The 21,105-nt window shown below is 37.5% G+C and overlaps 1 protein-coding gene across 3 annotated transcripts in view; it reads left to right on the forward strand.

Moving 5' to 3' along the window:
* Positions 1-20,707, forward strand: part of LOC118190728 (cytoplasmic aconitate hydratase-like) — a 165,097-nt gene extending 144,390 nt beyond the window's left edge. For all 3 annotated transcript variants that reach the window (XM_035361492.2, XM_035361491.2, XM_035361493.2), the window contains 2 exons: positions 16,419-16,604; positions 19,446-20,707. In XM_035361492.2, coding sequence (XP_035217383.1) covers positions 16,419-16,604; positions 19,446-19,565 — 306 coding nt within the window. In that variant the 3' untranslated portion in view covers positions 19,566-20,707. The remainder of the gene's footprint in view (positions 1-16,418; positions 16,605-19,445) is intronic.
* The last annotated feature ends 398 nt before the right edge of the window (positions 20,708-21,105 follow it).

A 21,105-nucleotide genomic window follows, 5' to 3' on the forward strand; every position in this document is an offset into this window, starting at 1 on the left:
ACACATGCGTAAAATCACGAAAACACCCATGGAGCCAGCCAGTTCGTCGGGATTCGAAATTACCGCATTACCAGAACCGCATTACCAGTATTCTGTGCCCGCTTTATTCACGTATGCATCCATGAGATACTTTATAAACGATACACATGCGAACAATCACGAAAACACCCATGCAGCCAGCCCGCTCGCCGAGATTCGAAAGTTTGAGCGAACTACCAGTGTTCAGCGGTTTTACCCGGTATCCGCGCGCTGTATTCACGTATGCATCCAAATTTTATATACAGTACCCCGGAATTCGAAAGTAGGACCGAAATACCAGTGTTCAGCGATTTTGTGGAGCGGGCTGCGCCCGCTTTATACACATAAGCATGGAGAGGATACTGCATAAACGATACACATGAGTTAAAGCAAGAAAACACCCGGGGAGCCAGCTGGTTCGCCGACACCGAAAGTTGGATCGAACTACCAGCGTTAAGAGGTTTTGAGCAGGCTGCGCCCACTTTTATCACATATGCATCCAGAAATCACTTTATACACTATACACATGCGGAAAATCAGGAAAACACCCATGCAGCCAGCCCGCTCGCAGAGATTCGAATGTTTGACCGAACTACCAGTGTTCAGCGGTTTTACCCGGTATCCGCGCGCTGTATTCACGTATGCGACCAAATTTTATGTACAGTACCCCGGAATTCGAAAGTTGGACCGAACTACCAGTGTTCTGTAGTTTTGCGCGGGCTGCTCCCGCTTTATTCAAGTATGCATGCAGAAGATACCGCATACACGTTACACATGCGAAAAATTCCGAAAACACACATTGAGCCAACACGGTCGCTTGGATTCGAAAGTTGGACCGAACTACCAGTAATCAGAGGTTTTGAGCGAATTTCGGCCGCTTTATTCACTTATGCATCCAGAAGATGCTGCGTACACGAGGCACATGCGTAAAATCACGCAAACACCCATGGACCCAGCCCGTTCGCCGGGATTCGAAATTAGGACCGAACTACCAGAGTTCAGCTTTATTCATTTATGCATCCAGAAGATGCTGCGTACACGAGGCACATGCGTAAAATCACGCAAACACCCATGGACCCAGCCCGTTCGCCGGGATTCGAAATTAGGACCGAACTACCAGAGTTCAGCTTTATTCATTTATGCATCCAGAAGACACTGCATACACAACAGATATGCGTAAAATCACAAAAAACATGAGTGTAGCCTGCCTGCTCACCGGGATTCGAAAGTTACCGTATACCATCTCAAAGGAGCAAAGAAAAATCTTTAATCTAAAAAAAAAAAAAAAAAGTGTGAATTTAATTTTTATTGGTGCGAACTTATTTAAAATATCATTTGCATTAAAAGATAATATCTAAATTAAGTGCACGTATCTAATAACATAAAAAAATATATTATTCCAAAAAATCAAATTTATTATTAAAAAAATAACAACATATTTTTAAAAAATAGCTTTTTCAGATTTTTTAATTAATATCCCAGCTGATTAAAGTTGTACAACTTCAAGAACGTCATCATTTAAATTTAATGTAATATAATAACTTTTATTCAATATCAATAAAAGAATTAACGTGACAATCATCCTAACCTGAAATTAAAAAAAAAATTGTGAAAAGCAGCTGTTTATTTAAAATGCCTACATTAACGAAATATTTTTAAAATACAGTTAGGTAACATGCAATCGCGTGCTTTATTCAACTTTAGAATATAACCTTGATTTGTATCTGCGGCGATTCAAGAAACTGTTGCAATCGGAAAAATGAGCCCGAAAATTAGCGTTTTCACAGTTTTTAATTAATATCTCAGCTGATTAACGTCCTACGAAGATGAGAATGGTATCATTGGATTCGTAGAATTTTTTGGAATCCGCAGACACCTGCCTCGAATTCCAACTCATCGCCGTTCCATAGATATTTAAGAAAAAAGAAATTGACACGTGACCTTTCGCCAGCACAAATCTCGAGCGGAAGCAATTGTCATCCCCCCGGCGCTTTCGAAAAAGCAATTTTATCTCAGCTAATTCCGAGACGGTTGCCACTCCGAAAAATGAAATAACGTTTTCGCAGTTTTTAATTAATAACTCCGCCGATTATTGTCGTACGAAGATGGGACCGGTATCGATGGATTCGTTGATTTTTTTCGAATACGGGGATATGCGTTTCGAATCGCAACTCGGAGCCGTTCCGCAGATATTCGAGAAAAACGAATTTGGCACTCGGCCAAATCCCTAAAATAGGGGAAACGGGTGAAAGAAAGTGCAAAACGTAGGGAAATGTAGGGAGAAAATCAGTTTTTAATTAATATCTCGGCTAATTAAAGTCGCACGAAGATGCCGATGGTCAATCCGGCGAGCCACGGGCATTCTGAATCCAACGGTACCTTCCGCTAAGCTCTACACCCAGCCGTTCCCGAGGAGATGATGTTACAAACACACAAACAGACAGAGGCACACAGATTTTAATAGTATAGACTAGCGGGCAAGCCCGCCAGCTGAGCGGGCTGATGCCCGCTTATCATTGTTCGTTTTTAAAAGATATCCTATGTTAAATTTGGCCGGTATTGAAAAGTTGAACCGAACTACCATTTTTTAGCGGCATTCCGCGGGCTTCCCCCGCTTTTTTCACCTATGCATCCAGAAGTTACCGCATACGCTATACATATGCGGAAAATCACGAAAACACCCATGCTTCCAGCCCTTTCGCGGGTATTCGAAATTTGGACCGAAATACCAGTGTTCAGCGCTTTTGGGCGGGAGCCCGCCCAAAACAGTGTTCAGGTGTGCATGCAAAAGATACTGCGTACACCGTACACATGCGTAAAATGACGAAAACACCCCTCCAGCCAGCCCGCTGCCGATTCGAAAGTTGGACCGAAATACAATTTTTCAGCGATTTTGCGCGTGCTGTGCCCGCTTTATTCACGTATGCATGCTGAAGATGGTGCATAAACGATACACATGCGTAAAATCACGAAAACAAACATGGAGCCTGCCTGTTCGCCGGTATTCGAAAGTTGGACCGAATTACCAGTGTTATGTGGCTTTGCGCGGGCTCTGCCCGCTTTATTCACATATACACGCAGAAGATACTCCATACACTATACACATGCGTAAAATCACGAAAACACCCATGGAGCCAGCCAGTTCGTCGGGATTCGAAATTACCGCATTACCAGAACCGCATTACCAGTATTCTGTACCCGCTTTATTCACGTATGCATCCATGAGATACTTTATAAACGATACACATGCGAACAATCACGAAAACACCCATGCAGCCAGCTCGCTCGCCGAGATTCGAAAGTTTGAGCGAACTACCAGTATTCAGCGGTTTTACTCGGTATCCGAGCGCTGTATTCACGTATGCATCCAAATTTTATATACAGTACCCCGGAATTCGAAAGTAGGACCGAAATACCAGTGTTCAGCGATTTTGTGGAGCGGGCTGCGCCCGCTTTATACACATAAGCATGGAGAGGATACTGCATAAACGATACACATGAGTTAAAGCAAGAAAACACCCGGGGAGCCAGCTCGTTCGCCGACACCGAAAGTTGGATCGAACTACCAGCGTTAAGAGGTTTTGAGCAGGCTGCGCCCACTTTTATTACATATGCATCCAGAAATTACTTTATACACTATACACATGCGGAAAATCAGGAAAACACGCATGCAGCCAGCCCGCTCGCAGAGATTCGAATGTTTGACCGAACTACCAGTGTTCAGCGGTTTTACCCGGTATCCGCGCGCTGTATTCACGTATGCGACCAAATTTTATGTACAGTACCCCGGAATTCGAAAGTTGGACCGAACTACCAGTGTTCTGTAGTTTTGCGCGGGCTGCTCCCGCTTTATTCAAGTATGCATGCAGAAGATAGCGCATACACGTTACACATGCGAAAAATCCCGAAAACACACATTGAGCCAACACGGTCGCTTGGATTCGAAAGTTGGACCGAACAACCAGTAATCAGAGGTTTTTAGCGAATTTCGGCCGCTTTATTCACTTATGCATCCAGAAGATGCTGCGTACACGAGGCACATGCGTAAAATCACGCAAACACCCATGGACCCAGCCCGTTCGCCGGGATTCGAAATTAGGACCGAACTACCAGAGTTCAGCTTTATTCATTTATGCATCCAGAAGACACTGCATACACAACAGATATGCGTAAAATCACAAAAAACATGAGTGTAGCCTGCCTGCTCACCGGGATTCGAAAGTTACCGTATACCATCTCAAAGGAGCAAAGAAAAATCTTTAATCTAAAAAAAAAAAAAATTGTGAATTTAATTTTTATTGGTGCGAACTTATTTAAAATATCATTTGCATTAAAAGATAATATCTAAATTAAGTGCACGTATCTAATAACATAAAAAAATATATTATTCCAAAAAATCAAATTTATTATTAAAAAAATAACAACATATTTTTAAAAAATAGCTTTTTCAGATTTTTTAATTAATATCCCAGCTGATTAAAGTTGTACAACTTCAAGAACGTCATCATTTAAATTTAATGTAATATAATAACTTTTATTCAATATCAATAAAAGAATTAACGTGACAATCATCCTAACCTGAAATTAAAAAAAAATTGTGAAAAGCAGCTGTTTATTTAAAATGCCTACATTAACGAAATATTTTTAAAATACAGTTAGGTAACATGCAATGGCGTGCTTTATTCAACTTTAGAATATAACCTTGATTTGTATCTGCGGCGATTCAAGAAACTGTTGCAATCGGAAAAATGAGCCCGAAAATTAGCGTTTTCACAGTTTTTAATTAATATCTCAGCTGATTAACGTCCTACGAAGATGAGAATGGTATCGTTGGATTCGTAGAATTTTTTGGAATCCGCAGACACCTGCCTCGAATTCCAACTCAGCGCCGTTCCATAGATATTTAAGAAAAAAGAAATTGACACGTGACCTTTCGCCAGCACAAATCTCGAGCGGAAGCAATTGTCTTCCCCCCCGGCGCTTTCGAAAAAGCAATTTTATCTCAGCTAATTCCGAGAGGGTTGCCACTCCGAAAAATGAAATAACGTTTTCGCAGTTTTTAATTAATAACTCCGTCGATTATTGTCGTACGAAGATGGGACCGGTATCGATGGATTCGTTGATTTTTTTTCGAATACGGGGATATGCGTTTCGAATCGCAACTCGGAGCCGTTCCGCAGATATTCGAGAAAAACGAATTTGGCACTCGGCCAAATCCCTAAAATAGGGGAAACCCGTGAAAGAAAGTGCAAAACGTAGGGAAATGTAGGGAGAAAATCAGTTTTTAATTAATATCTCGGCTAATTAAAGTCGCACGAAGATGCCGATGGTCAATCCGGCGAGCCACAGGCATTCTGAATCCAACAGTACCTTCCGCTAAGCTCTACACCCAGCCGTTCCCGAGGAGATGATGTTACAAACACACAAACAGACAGAGGCACACAGATTTTAATAGTATAGACTAGCGGGCAAGCCCGCCAGCTGAGCGGGCTGATGCCCGCTTATCATTGTTCGTTTTTAAAAGATATCCTATGTTAAATTTGGCCGGTATTGAAAAGTTGAACCGAACTACCATTTTTTAGCGGCATTCCGCGGGCTTCCCCCGCTTTTTTCACCTATGCATCCAGAAGTTACCGCATACGCTATACATATGCGGAAAATCACGAAAACACCCATGCTTCCAGCCCTTTCGCGGGTATTCGAAATTTGGACCGAAATACCAGTGTTCAGCGCTTTTGGGCGGGAGCCCGCCCAAAACAGTGTTCACGTGTGCATGCAAAAGATACTGCGTACACCGTACACATGCGTAAAATGACGAAAACACCCCTCCAGCCAGCCCGCTGCCGATTCGAAAGTTGGACCGAAATACAATTTTTCAGCGATTTTGCGCGTGCTGTGCCCGCTTTATTCACGTATGCATGCTGAAGATGGTGCATAAACGATACACATGCGTAAAATCACGAAAACAAACATGGAGCCTGCCTGTTCGCCGGTATTCGAAAGTTGGACCGAATTACCAGTGTTATGTGGCTTTGCGCGGGCTCTGCCCGCTTTATTCACATATACACGCAGAAGATACTCCATACACTATACACATGCGTAAAATCACGAAAACACCCATGGAGCCAGCCAGTTCGTCGGGATTCGAAATTACCGCATTACCAGAACCGCATTACCAGTATTCTGTACCCGCTTTATTCACGTATGCATCCATGAGATACTTTATAAACGATACACATGCGAACAATCACGAAAACACCCATGCAGCCAGCTCGCTCGCCGAGATTCGAAAGTTTGAGCGAACTACCAGTATTCAGCGGTTTTACTCGGTATCCGAGCGCTGTATTCACGTATGCATCCAAATTTTATATACAGTACCCCGGAATTCGAAAGTAGGACCGAAATACCAGTGTTCAGCGATTTTGTGGAGCGGGCTGCGCCCGCTTTATACACATAAGCATGGAGAGGATACTGCATAAACGATACACATGAGTTAAAGCAAGAAAACACCCGGGGAGCCAGCTCGTTCGCCGACACCGAAAGTTGGATCGAACTACCAGCGTTAAGAGGTTTTGAGCAGGCTGCGCCCACTTTTATTACATATGCATCCAGAAATTACTTTATACACTATACACATGCGGAAAATCAGGAAAACACGCATGCAGCCAGCCCGCTCGCAGAGATTCGAATGTTTGACCGAACTACCAGTGTTCAGCGGTTTTACCCGGTATCCGCGCGCTGTATTCACGTATGCGACCAAATTTTATGTACAGTACCCCGGAATTCGAAAGTTGGACCGAACTACCAGTGTTCTGTAGTTTTGCGCGGGCTGCTCCCGCTTTATTCAAGTATGCATGCAGAAGATACCGCATACACGTTACACATGCGAAAAATCCCGAAAACACACATTGAGCCAACACGGTCGCTTGGATTCGAAAGTAGGACCGAACTACCAGTAATCAGAGGTTTTGAGCGAATTTCGGCCGCTTTATTCACTTATGCATCCAGAAGATGCTGCGTACACGAGGCACATGCGTAAAATCACGCAAACACCCATGGACCCAGCCCGTTCGCCGGGATTCGAAATTAGGACCGAACTACCAGAGTTCAGCTTTATTCATTTATGCATCCAGAAGACACTGCATACACAACAGATATGCGTAAAATCACAAAAAACATGAGTGTAGCCTGCCTGCTCACCGGGATTCGAAAGTTACCGTATACCATCTCAAAGGAGCAAAGAAAAATCTTTAATCTAAAAAAAAAAAAAATTGTGAATTTAATTTTTATTGGTGCGAACTTATTTAAAATATCATTTGCATTAAAAATAATATCTTAATTAAGTGCACGTATCTAATAACATAAAAAAATATATTATTCCAAAAAATCAAATTTATTATTAAAAAAATAACAACATATTTTTAAAAAATAGCTTTTTCAGATTTTTTAATTAATATCCCAGCTGATTAAAGTTGTACAACTTCAAGAACGTCATCATTTAAATTTAATGTAATATAATAACTTTTATTCAATATCAATAAAAGAATTAACGTGACAATCATCCTAACCTGAAATTAAAAAAAAAATTGTGAAAAGCAGCTATTTATTTAAAATGCCTACATTAACGAAATATTTTTAAAATACAGTTAGGTAACATGCAATCGCGTGCTTTATTCAACTTTAGAATATAACCTTGATTTGTATCTGCGGCGATTCAAGAAACTGTTGCAATCGGAAAAATGAGCCCGAAAATTAGCGTTTTCACAGTTTTTAATTAATATCTCAGCTGATTAACGTCCTACGAAGATGAGAATGGTATCGTTGGATTCGTAGAATTTTTTGGAATCCGCAGACACCTGCCTCGAATTCCAACTCAGCGCCGTTCCATAGATATTTAAGAAAAAAGAAATTGACACGTGACCTTTCGCCAGCACAAATCTCGAGCGGAAGCAATTGTCTTCCCCCCCGGCGCTTTCGAAAAAGCAATTTTATCTCAGCTAATTCCGAGACGGTTGCCACTCCGAAAAATGAAATAACGTTTTCGCAGTTTTTAATTAATAACTCCGTCGATTATTGTCGTACGAAGATGGGACCGGTATCGATGGATTCGTTGATTTTTTTTCGAATACGGGGATATGCGTTTCGAATCGGAACTCGGAGCCGTTCCGCAGATATTCGAGAAAAACGAATTTGGCACTCGGCCAAATCCCTAAAATAGGGGAAACCCGTGAAAGAAAGTGCAAAACGTAGGGAAATGTAGGGAGAAAATCAGTTTTTAATTAATATCTCGGCTAATTAAAGTCGCACGAAGATGCCGATGGTCAATCCGGCGAGCCACGGGAATTCCGAATCCAACGGTACCTTCCGCTAAGCTCTACACCCAGCCGTTCCCGAGGAGATGATGTTACAAACACACAAACAAACAGACAGAGGTACACAGATTTTAATAGTATAGACTAGCGGGCAAGCCCGCCAGCTGAGCGGGCTGAAGCCCGCTTATCATTGTTCGTTTTTAAAAGATATCCTATGTTAAATTTGGCCGGTATTGAAAAGTTGAACCGAACTACCATTTTTTAGCGGCATTCCGCGGGCTTCCCCCGCTTTTTTCACCTATGCATCCAGAAGTTACCGCATACGCTATACATATGCGGAAAATCACGAAAACACCCATGCTTCCAGCCCTTTCGCGGGTATTCGAAATTTGGACCGAAATACCAGTGTTCAGCGCTTTTGGGCGGGAGCCCGCCCAAAACAGTGTTCACGTGTGCATGCAAAAGATACTGCGTACACCGTACACATGCGTAAAATGACGAAAACACCCCTCCAGCCAGCCCGCTGCCGATTCGAAAGTTGGACCGAAATACAATTTTTCAGCGATTTTGCGCGTGCTGTGCCCGCTTTATTCACGTATGCATGCTGAAGATGGTGCATAAACGATACACATGCATAAAATCACGAAAACAAACATGGAGCCTGCCTGTTCGCCGGTATTCGAAAGTTGGACCGAATTACCAGTGTTATGTGGCTTTGCGCGGGCTCTGCCCGCTTTATTCACATATACACCCAGAAGATACTCCATACACTATACACATGCGTAAAATCACGAAAACACCCATGGAGCCAGCCAGTTCGTCGGGATTCGAAATTACCGCATTACCAGAACCGCATTACCAGTATTCTGTGCCCGCTTTATTCACGTATGCATCCATGAGATACTTTATAAACGATACACATGCGAACAATCACGAAAACACCCATGCAGCCAGCCCGCTCGCCGAGATTCGAAAGTTTGAGCGAACTACCAGTGTTCAGCGGTTTTACCCGGTATCCGCGCGCTGTATTCACGTATGCATCCAAATTTTATATACAGTACCCCGGAATTCGAAAGTAGGACCGAAATACCAGTGTTCAGCGATTTTGTGGAGCGGGCTGCGCCCGCTTTATACACATAAGCATGGAGAGGATACTGCGTAAACGATACACATGAGTTAAAGCAAGAAAACACCCGGGGAGCCAGCTCGTTCGCCGACACCGAAAGTTGGATCGAACTACCAGCGTTAAGAGGTTTTGAGCAGGCTGCGCCCACTTTTATCACATATGCATCCAGAAATCACTTTATACACTATACACATGCGGAAAATCAGGAAAACACCCATGCAGCCAGCCCGCTCGCAGAGATTCGAATGTTTGACCGAACTACCAGTGTTCAGCGGTTTTACCCGGTATCCGCGCGCTGTATTCACGTATGCGACCAAATTTTATGTACAGTACCCCGGAATTCGAAAGTTGGACCGAACTACCAGTGTTCTGTAGTTTTGCGCGGGCTGCTCCCGCTTTATTCAAGTATGCATGCAGAAGATACCGCATACACGTTACACATGCGAAAAATCCCGAAAACACACATTGAGCCAACACGGTCGCTTGGATTCGAAAGTAGGACCGAACTACCAGTAATCAGAGGTTTTGAGCGAATTTCGGCCGCTTTATTCACTTATGCATCCAGAAGATGCTGCGTACACGAGGCACATGCGTAAAATCACGCAAACACCCATGGACCCAGCCCGTTCGCCGGGATTCGAAATTAGGACCGAACTACCAGAGTTCAGCTTTATTCATTTATGCATCCAGAAGACACTGCATACACAACAGATATGCGTAAAATCACAAAAAACATGAGTGTAGCCTGCCTGCTCACCGGGATTCGAAAGTTACCGTATACCATCTCAAAGGAACAAAGAAAAATCTTTAATCTAAAAAAAAAAAAAAAAAAAAAAAAAAGTGTGAATTTAATTTTTATTGGTGCGAACTTATTTAAAATATCATTTGCATTAAAAGATAATATCTAAATTAAGTGCACGTATCTAATAACATAAAAAAATATATTATTCCAAAAAATCAAATTTATTATTAAAAAAATAACAACATATTTTTAAAAAATAGCTTTTTCAGATTTTTTAATTAATATCCCAGCTGATTAAAGTTGTACAACTTCAAGAACGTCATCATTTAAATTTAATGTAATATAATAACTTTTATTCAATATCAATAAAAGAATTAACGTGACAATCATCCTAACCTGAAATTAAAAAAAATTGTGAAAAGCAGCTGTTTATTTAAAATGCCTACATTAACGAAATATTTTTAAAATACAGTTAGGTAACATGCAATGGCGTGCTTTATTCAACTTTAGAATATAACCTTGATTTGTATCTGCGGCGATTCAAGAAACTGTTGCAATCGGAAAAATGAGCCCGAAAATTAGCGTTTTCACAGTTTTTAATTAATATCTCAGCTGATTAACGTCCTACGAAGATGAGAATGGTATCGTTGGATTCGTAGAATTTTTTGGAATCCGCAGACACCTGCCTCGAATTCCAACTCAGCGCCGTTCCATAGATATTTAAGAAAAAAGAAATTGACACGTGACCTTTCGCCAGCACAAATCTCGAGCGGAAGCAATTGTCTTCCCCCCCGGCGCTTTCGAAAAAGCAATTTTATCTCAGCTAATTCCGAGACGGTTGCCACTCCGAAAAATGAAATAACGTTTTCGCAGTTTTTAATTAATAACTCCGTCGATTATTGTCGTACGAAGATGGGACCGGTATCGATGGATTCGTTGATTTTTTTTCGAATACGGGGATATGCGTTTCGAATCGCAACTCGGAGCCGTTCCACAGATATTCGAGAAAAACGAATTTGGCACTCGGCCAAATCCCTAAAATAGGGGAAACCCGTGAAAGAAAGTGCAAAACGTAGGGAAATGTAGGGAGAAAATCAGTTTTTAATTAATATCTCGGCTAATTAAAGTTGCACGAAGATGCCGATGGTCAATCCGGCGAGCCACGGGCATTCTCAATCCAACGGTACCTTCCGCTAAGCTCTACACCCAGCCGTTCCCGAGGAGATGATGTTACAAACACACAAACAGACAGAGGCACACAGATTTTAATAGTATAGACTAGCGGGCAAGCCCGCCAGCTGAGCGGGCTGAAGCCCGCTTATCATTGTTCGTTTTTAAAAGATATCCTATGTTAAATTTGGCCGGTATTGAAAAGTTGAACCGAACTACCATTTTTAGCGGCATTCCGCGGGCTTCCCCCGCTTTTTTCACCTATGCATCCAGAAGTTACCGCATACACTATACATATGCGGAAAATCACGAAAACACCCATGCTTCCAGCCCTTTCGCGGGTATTCGAAATTTGGACCGAAATACCAGTGTTCAGCGCTTTTGGGCGGGAGCCCGCCCAAAACAGTGTTCACGTGTGCATGCAAAAGATACTGCGTACACCGTACACATGCGTAAAATCACGAAAACACCCCTCCAGCCAGCCCGCTGCCGATTCGAAAGTTGGACCGAAATACAATTTTTCAGCGATTTTGCGCGTGCTGTGCCCGCTTTATTCACGTATGCATGCTGAAGATGGTGCATAAACGATACACATGCGTAAAATCACGAAAACAAACATGGAGCCTGCCTGTTCGCCGGTATTCGAAAGTTGGACCGAATTACCAGTGTTATGTGGCTTTGCGCGGGCTCTGCCCGCTTTATTCACATATACACCCAGAAGATACTCCATACACTATACACATGCGTAAAATCACGAAAACACCCATGGAGCCAGCCAGTTCGTCGGGATTCGAAATTACCGCATTACCAGAACCGCATTACCAGTATTCTGCGCCCGCTTTATTCACGTATGCATCCATGAGATACTTTATAAACGATACACATGCGAACAATCACGAAAACACCCATGCAGCCAGCCCGCTCGCCGAGATTCGAAAGTTTGAGCGAACTACCAGTGTTCAGCGGTTTTACCCGGTATCCGCGCGCTGTATTCACGTATGCATCCAAATTTTATATACAGTACTCCGGAATTCGAAAGTAGGACCGAAATACCAGTGTTCAGCGATTTTGTGGAGCGGGCTGCGCCCGCTTTATACACATAAGCATGGAGAGGATACTGCATAAACGATACACATGAGTTAAAGCAAGAAAACACCCGGGGAGCCAGCTCGTTCGCCGACACCGAAAGTTGGATCGAACTACCAGCGTTAAGAGGTTTTGAGCAGGCTGCGCCCACTTTTATCACATATGCATCCAGAAATCACTTTATACACTATACACATGCGGAAAATCATGAAAACACCCATGCAGCCAGCCCGCTCGCAGAGATTCGAATGTTTGACCGAACTACCAGTGTTCAGCGGTTTTACCCGGTATCCGCGCGCTGTATTCACGTATGCGACCAAATTTTATGTACAGTACCCCGGAATTCGAAAGTTGGACCGAACTACCAGTGTTCTGTAGTTTTGCGCGGGCTGCTCCCGCTTTATTCAAGTATGCATGCAGAAGATACCGCATACACGTTACACATGCGAAAAATCCCGAAAACACACATTGAGCCAACACGGTCGCTTGGATTCGAAAGTTGGACCGAACTACCAGTAATCAGAGGTTTTGAGCGAATTTCGGCCGCTTTATTCACTTATGCATCCAGAAGATGCTGCGTACACGAGGCACATGCGTAAAATCACGCAAACACCCATGGACCCAGCCCGTTCGCCGGGATTCGAAATTAGGACCGAACTACCATAGTTCAGCTTTATTCATTTATGCATCCAGAAGACACTGCATACACAACAGATATACGTAAAATCACAAAAAACATGAGTGTAGCCTGCCTGCTCACCGGGATTCGAAAGTTACCGTATACCATCTCAAAGGAGCAAAGAAAAATCTTTAATCTAAAAAAAAAAAAAGTGTGAATTTAATTTTTATTGGTGCGAACTTATTTAAAATATCATTTGCATTAAAAGATAATATCTAAATTAAGTGCACGTATCTAATAACATAAAAAAATATATTATTCCAAAAAATCAAATTTATTATTAAAAAAATAACAACATATTTTTAAAAAATAGCTTTTTCAGATTTTTTAATTAATATCCCAGCTGATTAAAGTTGTACAACTTCAAGAACGTCATCATTTAAATTTAATGTAATATAATAACTTTTATTCAATATCAATAAAAGAATTAACGTGACAATCATCCTAACCTGAAATTAAAAAAAAAATTGTGAAAAGCAGCTGTTTATTTAAAATGCCTACATTAACGAAATATTTTTAAAATACAGTTAGGTAACATGCAATCGCGTGCTTTATTCAACTTTAGAATATAACCTTGATTTGCATCTGCGGCGATTCAAGAAACTGTTGCAATCGGAAAAATGAGCCCGAAAATTAGCGTTTTCACAGTTTTTAATTAATATCTCAGCTGATTAACGTCCTACGAAGATGAGAATGGTATCATTGGATTCGTAGAATTTTTTGGAATCCGCAGACACCTGCCTCGAATTCCAACTCAGCGCCGTTCCATAGATATTTAAGAAAAAAGAAATTGACACGTGACCTTTCGCCAGCACAAATCTCGAGCGGAAGCAATTGTCATCCCCCCGGCGCTTTCGAAAAAGCAATTTTATCTCAGCTAATTCCGAGACGGTTGCCACTCCGAAAAACGAAATAACGTTTTCGCAGTTTTTAATTAATAACTCCGCCGATTATTGTCGTACGAAGATGGGACCGGTATCGATGGATTCGTTGATTTTTTTCGAATACGGGGATATGGGTTTCGAATCGCAACTCGGAGCCGTTCCGCAGATATTCGAGAAAAACGAATTTGGCACTCGGCCAAATCCCTAAAACAGGGAAAACGGGTGAAAGAAAGTGCAAAACGTAGGGAAACGTAGGGGGAAAATCAGTTTTTAATTAATATCTCGGCTAATTAAAGTCGCACGAAGATGCCGATGGTCAATCCGGCGAGCCACGGGCATTCTCAATCCAACGGTACCTTCCGCTAAGCTCTACACCCAGCCGTTCCCGAGGAGATGATGTTACAAACACACAAACAGACAGAGGCACACAGATTTTAATAGTATAGATTATAAGCAGTTAGTATTTTTTTAAATTTAGACATATATATATATAAAATTAGATATTTATGTATTTAATTTCGATATTAATTTATATATATAAATTTAGACATGTTTAATTCTTGTTAATGTTTAATTCTTAATATTTAGTTTTACTGTTCATGTATTACTTTGTTTGTTGATTAATTAAAAAAATTTTTTACTCCAAATGTATTAAGACATGCAAATATGTTGGGAAAAGGGGCAGATCTATGGAGACTATTGTTATTTTTAGTTTGAAAAGAAAATAGATAATGATTAATACCGTTTTGAGTCTCGATGTATTTGCTCGACGAAACTTGTTTGCATGCTCTTTGTTAATCAACTTGGTTGAAGGCTTCAAGCACTTTTCCCTTGATAATTTCTCGTTGAAGCTTTGAACAGGACATATTGATTTTGTTTTTTCTATGTGCGCATTTTTCATCTTTATGTAGATTAGATAGGATCTATCGCAATTTTTAAATTTGATATGTCACTATTTTACATTGTTTTTCTGGAATTTTGATAGGATACACAAATGTTTTTATGACCTTTGCTAGGTTTCATACCTCCTTTCTTATTTAAATTAATTTTTAAAAATCAGCAACTATTAGCGCTATTTTTCATCTACTAGGTCACTCGATTTTTAATACCATTTTCTACTTTTTACTATAAATTTAGACATATATATATATGTGTGTGTGTGTGTATTTTATATAAAATGCTTTTTATATATTTTGAGTTTCAAACTTTAGAATTAATAAGAAATTAATTAAATACTGTTGTTTTCCTGCATTTGAGTGCCAAATGAAGATATTAATGTACTTCCAGCATTTGGCTTTTCTAATTGTAATTCTTATATTAAATAATATTTTAAAAAGCATTTTGCTTACCATTTTATTATAGCAGAATATGTTTAAATGTAGTGACCTAAAAAAATCACCATCACCTACAAAATCATGGAAAATCAGAGAAATGAAAAATGGTCAGGGAATGTGGGAAATTTCATAGAACTTAAACGAAAAATAAAATCTATTCCTTCAAATTAATTCTACAAATAGCAGATGTTCCATTTTTTATATAGTAATCATCTTTTAAAAAGAAAGCAAGTGTAATAATATTTTTCCTTTCAGGAAATATTTTACTCATTATCATTTTTCATCTTGTATGTGATATGATTTTACCTATATATTTCTTTGCATCTGTTAGATGGAAAAGAAATCAATCTTTTTCTATAGTGTAACTGTCAATCAAAAATAAATATTTTTAGTCATTATGTGTTATGAACATAACTATATAAATTATTAAACTCTTTTTATGAACCATTGTAATTCTTACCAACTCAGGCCCTGCTAAGTGGATTAAATACTGAACACTAGTAGTTTAACTATAATTTGTATTCCAGGGGACTGATTAGCTACCCTAGTGTTTTTAGGATTTTTTCCATGTAAATGAACTAGTTTCATTTTGGGAAGTGCTGCATAAAAGTATTCCTTTCTTTTGGCATATAAACTGTCCTGTGCTTGGTTTTTAATCTGTTAACATATTAAGGAACAGTATCTCTATTTTGCTTTTGAAACAGCATAGGGTTAAAATGTATTATAAATGATATGTGTTACTCCCATTTTCCCCAGTATGAACAATTTTTTCCAGAATTTGGTATTTCTAACTAAAAACTTATGTGCCTTTTTCTACCTGGGGATTTAACTGTATTTGAAGAAAGTTATGTCAGCCGTTTAATTTATAGCTTTAAAATTTAGATTTCTTGGGTAAGCTTCTTTTGTTGGAATTTGTGTGAGTTTTATTCAGTTTTCTATATTGTATAAATTTACTTTCTCAGAATTCCAGGGGACTGACTTTTTCTAAATTTATTTCCTCAATTTTTGAAACATTAACATGTTAATTTTTTGTTTATAAAAATTCTCAAAAACATATCCTATTCCAGGGTGTTCGAGCTGTCATTGCTGAGAGTTTTGAGCGTATTCATCGAAGCAACTTGGTTGGAATGGGTTTAATACCTTTACAGTATCTTCCAGGTCAAAATGCAGAAAGTCTAGGACTGACTGGATATGAACAGTATACCATAAGCATACCAGATACTATAATGCCTGGCCAAAAGACTACTGTTCAGGTAATCATTTGTAAAATGTTAAGGATTAGGCAGATGAGGCCAAATATGTTGTTTTCATATTTTTCCCAAATAGAATGTTTTCTTAGAAACTGATTCTTGAAATATGATTCCCTGACATAATAATGATAACCCAATATCATGAGTTAGAACCTTTTTAGAGTTTCTTCTTTTGCATAATTAAAGATAGCAAAATAATTGTAATATATTGTAAAAAATGAGAATATATGCCTTATTAAAATGTTTGTGTTAAATTTCATTTTTTTAAACTGATGTTGACACTTTTCAAAAATTCAATAATTAGAAATTTCATGCTTGAGTTGCCCATCTTGCTTTTGTCACTGTAAAAGTGCATTGCATTATTGTATATCTATGTGTTTATATATATATGCAGTCAAAAGTTGTTAATCCGGACTCGTCGGGATCTTTTTCTATAGTTTGGCGATTCCGGATTATAGATCATCAGTTTAATTCTCGTAAGATGGCATGCAGAAATTCTAAAATTAAAAATATGAAACCGTAATTTATGAAATAAAGAACAATTATAATCTAAAGGGTATCAAAATTTACAAAAAAAAAAAAAAAAAAAAGCTTAATATTTATTTGTTTACTTTATTAACATTTCTAACATTATAAACATTTCTTTCAATGTAAGTTGTTTAAGTTGCTTCGTTTTATGTGATAATACTTTCTCTTTAATTCTATAAACAGACATGATTTCTTGTTCAGTTACAAAGTTCCGCTGTTCAAGTCCCGTTTATTGCTGTGCCGAGAATACCGACTAACTTGTCAATCGAAATTTTTTTGTTTTCACTAACCTCTCTGTCACATTCTTCATGTCTTTATCCATTTTTTGCAGCAATTCCACTTTTTGTTTGATGGACATCGAAACATACTTTCGTTTTGTACGATCCTTTGGGAGCTCCAGAATCGGAAATTCTATTTGACATAATCGAAAGTTCAAGTTTACTTTTATAAAATTGCTCTTACAGTCTGCAAAAAATAATAAGCCGGATTCAATTCGAAGATTAAGGAACAACGCAATCATCAACATTAACTGAAATAGATAATTAGATAATTTTAGCTTATACCGTCCGTTATACATAAAACGCGCACGCGAAAGCGTTTTCTGCACTTGCGCACACGCATATGCGCAGTGGTAAAAGGTCTTACGTGCACGCATAAACGCCTATGCGCATGTGTCAACGCGGCACATGCGCAGAAAGTTTTTAGCTTTGAGGTCCGAATTAACGACTTTTGACTGTATATTGCAGTGAATTTGTGTTTTCATTGTAGTTAAATGAACAAACAAAACAGTAGCTGTATTTTGAATAATATCTGTTACATCTTAATACATAAATATTTCCTCAAGTATTTAGAAGTATTTTGCAAAAAAATAAGATTTTCCTTCATAGTTTTTCAAATTTAAATTAAAGCATATTGTTGATGGAAAAACATGCAAAGGACTGCAGAAGAATATTTTGAATAATTTCTTCCATTTTTCAGGGAACATTAAAATGTAATCTGTTCTCTAGAACATGATAGAATTTTTTCACACGAACAGCTTGATTGCTGTTTGTATAATTAGAAATTTAAAAAAAAAAAAAAAAAATCCTTTTTTTTTTTAATGTTTAATAAGCTGCATAAAGTTTAAAGGTACTCAGAAACTATTATTTAAATGTTTGTTACCCAACTGATATAGGAATTTCAGACATCTCTAAATTAAGAATGGGGGAAGATCACTTTCATTTTCAGGTTGTAAAAATGTTTTTGAATTGTCCAATTTAAACATTTTGTATTAAAAATTTGGCCATAAAATTGAATTTTCTAGATATGATATTAAATAAGATTTTTCTTAAGTATATTTTAATTCACAAAGAATATTTCTACAATTAAATTGTCTGAATTAATTTTTAAAAAGTTTTTTTTTTGGTAGATAAAATGATATTGTTTGGGTATTTGCTATTAAATTATTGTGTATTTTGCAACATTTCATATGTTAATATATGAAATGTTATATAATTGAAGTTTCAGCTAAAAAAGTCACAGCTCGTATGAGATTTTTAAATACAAATTATTCTTTGTGATTATGAATTTCCAACTTCAGGTGGCAACAAATTTTTCTGTTGGAGCATTACATTTTTTTTTTCTTTCTAATTTAGCATGTGATTATGCATTGTAATCCATCTACTGATTTATATTTTTTTCTTTGGCAAGGGCTAGAGCTTCCTTCTTTCACTGATTTATATGTAGAGAAATGCTGTCAGTACTATACTGACCATAAACTTTAATATTATCTCTAATATTGCTTGATGCATTCTTTTGACATTAACTATCATATTACATCAGACTATTGGTACATGTAATTAACAAATACCTCAAAATGAAGAAGGAGTTTATGGTCTACTAAACAGGAACAGATATTATTAATATAAATAATCCTAATCGGTATTTGTAAAATATTTCAATTTTATGTATCTTCACATTAATTGGGCTTGCAGAATGCTGTCTGTGATGTCAACCATTCTTGTAAATGCCTTCTCTAGTATTAGTCTCATCATCTAAAAAAAAAAAAAGAGAAAAATCTTTCATTGTTTTACATGTGCATCAGTTATGTGCACTGTTATAATAAATTTCCCTTCTTATTGTATAGCAGAAGAACAAATGAATATGTGACGTTCCTTTTTTCAGTATTTTAAATTCTTGAAAATTAAATATTAAGAAACAAAACACAACTTACTGCAGAATAATTTTGTTCATGTGTATAAAGTTAGAAAAATCCCTCTGCAGCTTAATCTTAATTATGTGCTGTAATAAAATAATTATCAAAGGAATTATTTTCAGGTGGATGATGGACGAGCCTTTGAAGTTATCATCAGGTTTGACACTGAGGTTGAGTTGACTTATTTCCGTCATGGTGGCATCTTGCAGTATATGGTGCGTCAGATGTTGAAGACTCAGTAATTCTTCCAAAACATAGGATGGAGTGATTAACATTTATTTGTGGCATTTGAATTGTTTAGATTAAGGTGTGGGCTGTTTGCACAATATACATGTACACAACATTTATTTTACATGCCAAACATAATTTTGATTTGCATCAGTAAGAAAACCTATACTAAAATCAAAGATGGTTTTTAAAATTATATGGAAATTAAATTGACCTAAATGCTGCGTTAATTTTGCTTAAATTTGTAATATATTTGAAGCTAGTTATGTTAAACCTTCTGTATAGTAAAATAATTAATTTAAATACAATTTTATGATTTTTGCTGAACTGTTCTGCAGCAATTTATATTTTTTTTCAGTAGCTGTATAATCTCAATTTTAATTTCCTTTCGGTGATGAAAGAAATCTCAAGTATTTTAACCACAGATGCATAAATACTTACTTTCATCTTGGACAAAGTTTTGCGTATGCTTAAAAGTATACTTACAGTATGGTTTAATTCAAATTATTTTTAAATCAGTGGTTATAGATTTAACTTTGCTTGTAATATGAAGATTTCTTTTGAGTGACTTTTATGTTTTATTAAGTATTGTAAAACTTATTTAAGGAAGAATGAAATAAAAAGTATGAGACTTCCCATATTTTTTCTGGAATTATGTTTTTCCCTCCTTAATTTAGCAAATACTTAAAATTGATTTTATGTGACTCACAGCTGCCACTGTCTTAAATTGCATATATCTGGTTAGTATATAATCTTAAATTTCATTATCAGGGATCAAACCACAGTTTGTAGTAGTACTCATTTTGAGACAAAACAGCATGTGTAATATCTTATATAAAAAATAGAATTATATAAATGTATTAATTGTACTTTATAATATAATTGTTAAGAATGGTTTAAAAGCTACTTTGTGTATTTCATTTGAATTCAAACAAAAGTTTTAAAATAGTTTGACTGATTATATATAAAATGTTTGTATCTTTTTTTAATATGTTCTGACAGTGATTATTTCCTCATTGTTATTCAACTACTCATTTATTTTTGTCAAAAATAAGTGTGACAGTACAGTGTAACAGTGGTGATTGGTCATATTTTGTATCTGCTGCTACATCGTATGCTGTAAAATATGTCAATGAATTAAATATGATTTTCTATATTTTGTTTGATTTTTTATTTAGTATTAATTTCAATTTGCTAAGGGCAAATGAAATTTAATTAAGGAGGAATGATTGCCACTCAATGCAAAATTACACTTTGGAGTTTGTTTTTAAAGGAATAAATTTGTTTAATACATTTAAGTATTTATTTAAATTATATATATATATATATATATATATATATATACTTAAATGTAAATAATATTTAATAATTCAGTCATTAAAATACTGAACTGTATTAGAAAAGAGTTTCTTACTTTGCTACTTTTCCTTGTTTTTCTGTATCCATTGAGAAAAAAATCCTTATTAAAATCTCCCAGTTTATGACACTATCATTTTATGTCTCCAGAATGGAAACATAAAATCTTAATTGTGTTTAGAACACTAGTTTTCAGTT

This window comes from Stegodyphus dumicola, chromosome 12 (genome assembly GCF_044657685.1).
Source record: "Stegodyphus dumicola isolate Sdum_Otavi_A_Nest chromosome 12, ASM4465768v1".
NCBI lineage: Eukaryota > Metazoa > Arthropoda > Arachnida > Araneae > Eresidae > Stegodyphus > Stegodyphus dumicola.